This window comes from Oncorhynchus masou, chromosome 6 (genome assembly GCF_036934945.1).
Source record: "Oncorhynchus masou masou isolate Uvic2021 chromosome 6, UVic_Omas_1.1, whole genome shotgun sequence".
Classification (NCBI taxonomy): Eukaryota; Metazoa; Chordata; class Actinopteri; order Salmoniformes; family Salmonidae; genus Oncorhynchus; species Oncorhynchus masou.
The window spans coordinates 53,231,379-53,241,964 of NC_088217.1; the positions used below are offsets into that span (position 1 = coordinate 53,231,379).

The 10,586-nt window shown below is 41.9% G+C and overlaps 1 protein-coding gene across 1 annotated transcript; it reads left to right on the forward strand.

The window, feature by feature from the left end:
- The first annotated feature begins 66 nt into the window (after positions 1-66).
- Positions 67-10,197, forward strand: LOC135542271 (potassium voltage-gated channel subfamily A member 2). The gene is made up of 2 exons (XM_064969109.1): positions 67-455; positions 3,041-10,197. The coding sequence occupies exon 2, from the start codon at positions 3,181-3,183 to the stop codon at positions 4,663-4,665; it is 1,485 nt and encodes a 494-aa protein (XP_064825181.1). The 5' UTR covers positions 67-455; positions 3,041-3,180; the 3' UTR covers positions 4,666-10,197.
- The last annotated feature ends 389 nt before the right edge of the window (positions 10,198-10,586 follow it).

Consider the following 10,586-nt stretch of genomic DNA (forward strand, 5'->3'; position numbering starts at 1 on the left):
CTTGCTTTTTTCTTTGCAGATGTTGCCACTGAGTACCGTACGAGGTCCATTACCTGATGCGGTCAACGTCATATAGCGGCTAAGGACACTTAATGATGCATGGGATTCTGCAGATTTTTAGCACATTTGGACATCACCAGAAGTACCAGTCCTCCAGTACGGAACATATCTCCTCCGTGTTTGCCAGTCGCCAACCTACCACAACCTGCGCGAAGAACTAAGACTGTGAGGTGGAGGCGAGGACACACCCGCATACTGTAGCTCTCCAACACCGGTGCACGCGTGGTGATGCTGCAGACAACAGGATTATCTGATTAACCGTGCAGAGAAGGAAATATATTTTTCTTCTTCTCGGGAAATAAAACACACCGCTGGCCGCTGGCAATTTACCCCATTATATCAGGTGACAAATGGGAACAGCAACTAACACCCAGTTTTGAACAAGGTGACTGCTGGTATGTATGGTTTTTAATATGTCTGTTTGTTTTGCTATAGGCTACATCACTTTCATTTAGTAAAGTATAATCGACCTCTGCAGTAAAGGGGATACAGTAACGTTAGATGACCATTGAACAAAACAGCTATTTGATGCTCAGTATTTATCAATTGAATAGTGTTTCTGGGATACTTCGGGATTTTGGCAATGAAGCCATGAATCTATTTTCCCAGAGCCAGATTAACTCCTGGGTACCATTTTTCTATCTCTCTGTGCAGTTTGAAGGAACTTGCTATCTTGCCTTAGCGCAATGACTTGAAGTCTATGGTAAGAGCTAGCTGTTTAGCATTGTCTCGAAACAACCTCTTAACTTCCTTCACACTTGATGCAGAGACATGCAAACGGTAACGACGAGTTCATCTGACATTGGGGAAGTAGATAAAGCACTTTGTTGCCAAAAATCCCAAAGTATCCCTAATAAAGCTATGCATCTTTATGGCAGATACAAGAGATGGTGGTAGAGGGCAGAGACAGAAGAGATTTCTCTTGAAACCTATTTCCTACTTCAGTTTAATAATGTATGGATGTTTTTGAATATTGCAGCGACATGCACCATTTGAGACCAGTCTAAAATGCTTCAACAAAACGGTCTTAAAGTGAATGATGAATAAGTGACATTGAGGGTGTCATGGAACATAAAAATAAATGGTGCATACGTTTCACGATTCAGTTATTGCTTTTCAGTGATCAAATCAAATTCAATTGTATTTGCCCCATACCTCGAATACAACAGGTGTAATAGACCTTTACAGTGAAATGCTTACTTACAAGCCCTTAACTAACAATGCAGTTTTGAGAAAATACCTAACAAAAAGTAATAGATAAGAATAAAAAAATAATTAAAGAGCAGCAGTAAATAAAAATTGCGGAGCTGTATACATGGTGGTACAGGTACAGAGTCAATGTGCCGGGGGCACCGGTGTCGAGGTAATTGAGGTAATATGTATATGTGGGGGGTGCAAATAGTCTGGGTAGCCATTTGATTAGCTGTTCAGGAGTCTTATGTCTTGGGAGCAGAAGCTATTTAGGAGCCTCTTGGACCTAGACTTGGCGTTCCGGTGCTGCTTGCCCGTGCGGTAGCAAAGAGAATAATAATAATAATAATAATAATAATAAATCCCATTTAGCAGACGCTTTTGTCCAAAGCGACTTACAAGTCGGCTGGGGCCACTACTTTTACATATGGGTGGCCCTACCGGGAATCGAACCCACGACGCTTGGCGTTGCAAGCGCCATGCTCTACCGACTGAGCCACACAGGACCAGTCTATGACTAGGGTGGCTGGAGTCTGACAATTTTTAGGGCCTTCCCCTGACACCGCCTGGTATAGAGGTCCTGGTATAGAATCTTGGCCCCGGTGATGCACTGGGCCGTATGCAACGATAAGCTAGATAAGGTCTATCTGTATAGATTTGGTGCCTTTACAGCATAGACATATTCATGCATTATTTCACGGCAGGAGGTGAATTGATATTGTCCATGGCAGAGGATCAGAAAGAGCACTACAATATCTATGCAAGTTGTAAACTAGTTGGCTGCATTGCGCTCTGGGTATACAATACATTTCCCCATTAATATGCAAACGTTTATGTGTGTTTTAGAGTGCCGAATGCTTTGGTTGTAGCCTACAGAAGTATATTTTATTTGATGCCAGTGTTCCATTACAGTATAAAACAGTTGCTCCAAATGTATTGGGACAGTTATTGTGTTGTTGTTGTTTTGGCTCTGTACACCAGCACTTTGCATTTGAAGTGATACCATGACTATGAGGTTAAAGTGCAGGCAGACAGTTTAATTTGAGGTTATCTTCATCCATATTGGGGGAAACGTTTAGAAATTACATCGCTTTTATTTGTGCATAGTCCTCCCATTTTAGGGGACCGAAAGTATTTGGACAAATTCAATTATATGTGTATTAAAGTAGTCAAAAGTTTAGTATTTGGACCCAGATTTCTAGCATGCAATGGTTACATCAAGCATGTGACTCTATAAACTTGTTGAATGCATTTGCTGTTTGTTTTGGTTGTTTCAGATCATTTTGTTTCCAATAGAAATGAATGGTAAATAATGTCATGTGTCATTCCGAAGTCACTTTTATTGTAAATAAGAATGGAATATGTTTCTAAACACTTCTACATGAATGTGGATGCTACCATGATTATGGATTATCCTGAATGGATCGTGAATAATGATGAGTGAGAAAGTTACTGGTGTACAAATATCATACCCCGTGGGATAAAATGCTGACCTCCCCTGTTATTGTAATGATGAGAGGTTAGCATTTTTTTTTTGGGGGGGGGGGGGTATGATATTTATGCCTCTTGTAACTTTCTCACTCATCATTATTCACAATTAATTCAGGATAATCCATAATCGCGGTAGCATCCACAGCGCCAACACAAAAATGTATCACTGTCCCAATACTTTTGGAGCTCACTGTACATGGCTTGAGGACAGACTAACACAAATTCTATCAAATGAATTTCTTATGTTATACCAATATGTTATATTATTTAAATGATCTCTGCTATCTATCCCTTTCAGACAGATCAATCCATGAGGTGACATCCTGTGAGATCCTGTGGCCGCCCGGTCTTTACGGCATTGAATCCCCTCCCTCTCCTCCGTCCCCCTCCCAGCAGATTCCTGGCTGAAAAGCGCAGGCTCCCTGCTCCCCCAGCAGAATGACTGTAGCCACTGGCGACCCCTCTGACGAGGCGACAGCGCACCCGGGGAACCCGGCTGAGTACGACCCTGACGCTGATCACGAGTGCTGCGAGAGAGTGGTCATCAACATCTCTGGGCTGCGTTTTGAGACACAGCTTAAAACCCTCTCCCAGTTCCCCGACACTCTGCTGGGGGACCCCAAAAAGAGGATGCGCTACTTTGACCCACTGCGGAACGAGTATTTCTTCGACCGGAGCCGCACCAGCTTTGATGCCATTCTCTATTTTTACCAGTCAGGAGGGAGGCTACGGCGGCCGGCCAATGTGACCCTCGATATTTTCTCAGAGGAGATCCGTTTCTATGAGTTGGGGGATGAGGCCATTGAGCTCTTCAGAGAGGATGAGGGTTTTGTCAAGGAGGAAGAGAGGCCACTTCCTGACAATGAGTTTCAGAGGCAAGTGTGGCTGCTCTTTGAGTACCCAGAGAGCTCGGGTCCCGCTAGGATTATCGCTATCATCTCCGTCATGGTCATCCTCATCTCTATCGTAAGCTTCTGCCTGGAAACCCTGCCCATCTTCCGCAACGACGACGACGAACCGCACAGTGTCTTTGACACCAATACCAACACCACAATCTACTTCACGTCCACCTACTTCACCGACCCATTCTTCATCCTGGAGACGCTCTGCATCATCTGGTTCTCCTTTGAGTTCCTGGTGCGCTTGTTCGCCTGCCCCAGCAAATCGGGCTTTTTTGGTAACGTCATGAACATCATTGACGTTGTTGCCATCATCCCTTACTTCATCACCCTGGCCACAGAGCTGGCTGAGAAACCAGAGGATGGCCAGGCGGGTCAGCAAGCCATGTCCCTGGCGATTCTCAGGGTCATCCGTCTAGTGCGAGTCTTCCGAATTTTCAAGCTCTCACGACACTCCAAGGGGCTTCAGATCCTGGGCCAAACCCTGAAAGCTAGTATGAGGGAGCTGGGTCTGCTGATCTTCTTCCTCTTTATTGGAGTCATACTTTTCTCCAGTGCTGTCTACTTTGCGGAAGCTGATGAGCCCGAATCGCAATTTGAAAGCATCCCAGACGCCTTCTGGTGGGCTGTTGTCTCCATGACGACAGTAGGGTATGGTGACATGGTCCCGACCACCATTGGTGGCAAGATTGTGGGCTCCCTCTGTGCCATTGCAGGTGTGCTGACAATTGCCTTGCCCGTGCCTGTCATTGTTTCCAACTTCAACTACTTCTACCACCGTGAGACAGAGGGCGAGGAGCAGGCCCAGTGCCTAGGCCCAGTCACCAAAGAGGACTCAAATGAAGAGCTGAAAAAGAGCCGGAGCGGCTCAACCATCAGTAAATCAGACTACATGGAGATCCAGGAAGGGGTGAACAACAGTATTGAGGACATCCCTGAAGAGAACCTAAAGACTCAGGCCAACTGCACGACGTTGGCCAACACAAACTATGTCAACATCACCAAAATGCTCACAGACGTGTAGCCAGCCGGCAGGCATTGTCCTCTCGGTGAGGTTGAGGGGTCAAAGGATAGGACAGGTGTGTAGCCTCCTTTTTCACATGTGCTGCTGGAATATCAAGGCAATAGATTCAGGACGTATACCTGTACTCGTCTCTTGTGAGTGGTGAGAAACACCAGAGACCATGTGCTCACTCCTCCCCTAACTCCCCCTGTTAGCTCGTCACACCTTGCCCTCAAACTGACCTTCTGTCAGATTTAAAATCTTATAATCCACATTTTGCTTGTTGATGTCTGCATGGAGTTGGCTTTGTCAGTGTGACTTTTTCAAATAACCTGTTCACAACAGTAGTTCAAAAAAGAGGAGAAATGTAGTTAAAAAAGGGAATTTATAGTTTCCAGAATAACCACACCACCAACCCTGCTTCAGCCCCCCTGTGCCGGCCCCTACCCTGGTCTCCCTTCATTGCTAAAGGCACACTGCGCTTCTGAAGAGTCTTGTCTGCGTTACAATATGCTGCTTCCTGGAGCAAGCGAAACAAACCCGTTCTGTGGTGAACTACTTGGAGATTACAGCACGTGTGAGCATTCTGCGTGCAGCGCTGCTGAGGCCTGTCATGACCTGAGTCGGAGGAGTGTGATACTGTAGTAGCAATCCACACGATTTACGGGATATCAGCTCCATAAGCTTATGATGGTTTGACTTATTTTCTTCAGTAGACATCAGTATCTGATGAATGACTGAGAATGTCCTTGACTTTTCACTGCTTTAGTCTTACATGATGTATGTGTTTACTGTGCATTGCGATGCAAGCATCCCTCCTCCACTCACCTGCATCAGTCTGAACCAGTCTTACTGCAGCTTTGAAGACAAAGTGAATGTCTCTTCCTCTTTCATAAAAAAAAGTGTACTCATTTACATACAGATAGGTAAGTAGTTGTGACTGTAACCGATACTGTAGCTAGATACGGTAGGTAATGTAGGTAGTAACTGTAGCCAGTTGATTGTTGCATGGAGTTCTTAACTGAATGAGTGTTCTCACTCACACAACTATCATTGCTCCAAAGACACAGCTTATTGTCTTGCTCTCTATAACCTTCTATCATACATGTGAAGGGGTGACTATAAAGTGGGTATCATACATGTAAGTATTCACCCCCCCCATGGATTTTCTCACGTTTTGTTGCCTTACAAAGTGGGATTGAAATAGAATTCATTGTGATTTTTAGCCAATGATCTACATAAAATACTCCAGAATGTCAGAGTAAAAAAAACATTTAAACACAATTTGACAAAGTATTCACTCCTTTTGTTTACTCAAGCCTAAATGAGTTCAGGAGTAAAATTTGTCTTAACAAATCACATAATAATTTACATAGACTCACTCTGTGTGAAATTATAGGGGTTGACATGACATTTGAATAACTACCCCTTCCTCTGTCCCCCACATATACAACATCTGCAACTTCCCTCAGTCAAGTATTGAACCTCGAGCACAGATTCAACTACAAAGACCAGGGAGATTTTCAGAAGCCTCATAAAGAAGGACATGGATTGGTAGATGGGTAACAATAACAAAGTAGACATTGAATATCTCTGTAAGCATGGTCAAGTGAATAATTCTGCTGTTAGATTAGGTATTCAATCACCTAGACACGTCAAACATACAGTCGTCCTTCTAGACTGAGCTGCAGGGCAGGAAGGAAACTGCTCAGGGATGTCACCCTGAGGCCATTGGTGATTTTTTTAAACGGCTACGGAGTTCAATGGCTGTGATGGGAGAGAACTGATCAACAACATTGTAGTGACTGCACAAAAATGACTTAAAAAGAAGAATCCACATTTTCAGAATAGAAATATTCCAAAACATGCATCATGTATGCAACAAGGCACTACATTAATACAGAAAGAAAACATGTTTGAGGAAAATCCAACAGAACACATCACTGGCTGCATCATGGTATGGGTATGCTTGAAATAGGCAAAGACTGCTGAGTTTTTCAGGATAAAAAGAAATGGGATGAAGCTAATCACTGGCAAAATCCTAGAGAAAAACCTGCTTCAGTCTGCTTTACACCAGACAATGGGAGATTAATTCACCTTTCAGTAGGACAATAAACAACAACACAAGTGCAAATCTTACACTGGAGTTGCTTACCAAGAAGACAGTGAATGTACTTAGTGGCCAAGTTACAGTTCTGACTTAAATCTGCTTGAAAATCTATGGCAGTACTTGAAAATTGCAGTCTAGCCATGATCCCCAACACCTTGACAAAGCTTGAACGATTTTGAAAATAATAATGGACAAATGTTGCACAATCCAGGTGTACAAAGCTCCCAGAGACTTACCCAGAAAGACTCATCGCTGCCAATGGTGTTTCTAACATGTGTTGACTTGGGGTGAATACTTGTCTAATCAAAGTACTGTATATTAGTGCTTTATTTTTCATTCATCTTTAAAACATTTTGGAACTTTTCTTCCACTTTGACATTACAGAGTATTTTGCGTCGATCATTGACGAAAAATAATAATACTAATAATTACATCTATTTTATTCCCACTTTGTAACACAATCAAATGTGAAGAAATCCAAGGGGGTGAATACTTATGATAAGCACTGTAGGTTATTATCTAACAAGCTACAAGGGTGTCTAAAAGGTTACCATGCCCCAAACCGGCCCTATAGTTTGAACGATATTGTGTTCCTGACATTTGCCCCAAATATAACATTCCAGCCACACCGCTGAGCTGAAAACATAGAGGTGTTTATATTACCGCAGTCATTGCAGCTGAGCTTTAATTTGAGGCAAAATGCATTAGTTAATTACTTACAGTACTCATGCAGTTTAGTTGCAGCATTAATCTCAGTTACAGACAGACTTGTGTGGCCTCGCCTCACGGCTGTCTTGTACAACTGTGTCCATCGTGTCTTCACGATGAGCTATTGGCACAGCTAATGGGACATGTATAAAATGATGCTTCCTCCCTAAACTGCGATCAATACAAGAAGGCTAACTGAATGCTAACTCTCCTAGTGTTGCATGACCTCAATACATTCACAGAAGCATGTTCAAGGAAACCTGTGAAACAACCTATGAAAACTATTTAATAGGATACCTATATTTATCTCAATATACACTTACGTACTTTTAAATGTGATAACAAAGCAATCTGGAACGTATAAGAAGGGGAATTGACATTCAGCTGACGATTTAGAGATGAGGATGACCATGACGGAGATGATAGCGTTAATCCGATAATCCTTGAAGATATGCAGATCGTTGCTATGTTTGCTTTATGATATGAACAATGACACTTGTTTATTTCGAGCACTGTTGGGGTAGCCCCATTTCAGGGACTTGTCTGTTGGACAGAGTGCCAAAGACATGCATGCGCGTAATACCCTAGCCATTTGGCAGGACAAATGGAGGTACAGTAGTATATCTGTGGTAGATGCATCCCTCAATCCCAAAATATGAGCGCTATCTAAATTCTGTCCTCGTACTCGAAGGAGAGATGGTTTATACATTGCCAACAGCTGAAGTATGTAGCTGTGCGGCAACTCTTAACTACACAGTTCTAGGTCTCTCATGACATTGCTGAGTCTGCTGCCTTTCTACATCTTTTTCATAGTGGTCTTTAGGGCACATGAGAGTAATAGCTGTTTCGCCAGTGCAAATTACATGGTAAATGGATTCAGTCTTATTTACCCTTTGGTAAATATTGGTTTGACTCTTAATGTCTAAGGTGTTTCTAATAAGTCTGATCTGTCGGTTCGGGATGAGAAAGACCCGTTTACGTTTTTAGGCCTAAATGTTTACTACCATTGCCGCAGTTTGCACTCAGGGTGCCTCGCTAGATAGACAGAAGTGAGGTTCTTATCTCCTGGTCCCTCCCTCTGCCCTTACCATGTTCCTTTCCTCTCTTGTGTCTTCAATTGAAATGAAGCGTGTTGGAAAGGAACTTGGCTCTGACAATAATCTGGGTCTGGAACCCTGCTTGTTGATGCTTCCATTTACATTATAACATGATGTTATTGTGTTCTTACTGTAACACACTTCCCCTCTAATGCACCACCTTGTCCACAACACACATCCTATACATTAACTGTACATGATGTGACTATGTAGGTACACAATTATGTGGTGTTTATTTGTGTGTGTGTGTGTGTGTGTGTGTGTGTGTGTGTGTCTGTGTGTGTGTAGCCCACCTCTGAATGTCAGTGTCTTAGCTTGGTTGTACTGCTGCATTAAAGTGACAGTGTGCAACCATTCATGCATGTGTGCATACCATTTTAATTATTTTTTACTGCGCACAGTATGACCAAAAATGACCAAATTGTCGATACAATGCATTTGCATTGTATGTTTTTGTATTATTTTTCTATTTATTTTTCCACACACACTGTCAAATTTAGCAACATATCGAATTAGAAGCACTGTTGTTGAGTGTCAATGATTTGCTTTTTAGATGCTCTAAGCACAAGCACAAATGGAGTATACCCATTTGTATCACTGGCCTTTTCAGATTTACTATGTATGTCAAATGTTTATTTGCAAAATGGAGTGTCACAAAATTGAAAATGTATATTTTGCTTTATAGTAAGCATCTCTATACCATTTTAACTCAAAGTGTACAGAGGGTTCCACCAGCAAAATCACAGTCAGAAAGATTCAGAAAATTCACTGCAAAGTCTATCCAGAGAAGCACTCTAGATTGGAAATATAGACACACATAGGCCAGGGTGTAGAATGGAAGGTGACTTCACAATGCAGTTCAATGGAAGATGACCTCACAATGCAGTTCAATGGAAGGTGACCTCACAATGCAGTTCAATGGATTGATTCAATAAATAAGAATACAGGAAAACTGCACCGCCGGTTCAAAAATGCTATGCTCTATTGGAGGCCGTAAGTAACTGGGTTAACGGTGAATACTTCCGCAAGCTGTACCTCTCACCAACATTGTCATTGAATATGAGTGTGAAACTTTCCTGAGTGAAACCGCAGTGTGATTTTCCTTCTATCTGTAATTGTTTGAATTTGGGACACAGTGAAAGCCTTGTATTGCACCGTATGCTTTCCATCAACAAAAAAGTAAACGTGCAAGTATCTAAACAAGTAGTAGCTATACAATTGACTGTATATGCATGTGTTTTAGAACAAGAGAGTGTGTTTCTGTGGTCTCAAAGTGAATGGTACTGTGGCAACACTGTTACAGTATAGCTGTTTCACCTTCAACCCTCCCACACATCATGGTGGCCTGACTACTACTATCTGCTTTGGTACAAAAGGACAATGTTTGTTTTTTTATGAAAATAAATGTATGGAAATACTGTGCATAACAATATTGGATTAAGACGACAAAAAAAACAGTACTATAATGCTATGCGAAGTCTGGATTTAAAGTAGTATGAACTGCACTTTACAGGAACAAAAAGACAATCTGCAGACAAGAAAAATGCGTCAAACTAAAATGCATATAATCCTTCCAAATGATCATAACCATGATAACAAAGTAATATCAATAATGAAGACAATAATAATTCAACCAAACTGTGTTGTGTGTTTTTAAGGTGTGAGATTACTTTTTGTTGGACGAGCTATATTTTGTTTTATGCCAGTGTCCTTCTGCAATTTCAACATGAATTGTTGTATTTGATGCATTGCACCATAATTAGCACAATTTCATTTGCAGTCTTTGGCTACATGATCAAACAATAACACAATGTCAAAGAGATCTAATGAACCTCAACCTGGAAATAAAGAATAGAAAGGCATGCATAGAGATAAAATATAAACTAAATGTAAGTATATACAGTGGGGAGAACAAGTATTTGATAACCTGCAAAATCGGCCGTGTTTCCTACTTACAATGCATGTAGAGGTCTGTAATTTGTATCATAGGTACCACTTCAACTGTGAGAGACGGAATCTAAAACAAA

Coding starts and splice junctions, on each gene's coding strand:
- LOC135542271 (XM_064969109.1), top strand. CDS start 3,181: ATGACTGTAGCCACTGGCGACCCCTCTGACGAGGCGACAGCGCACCCG.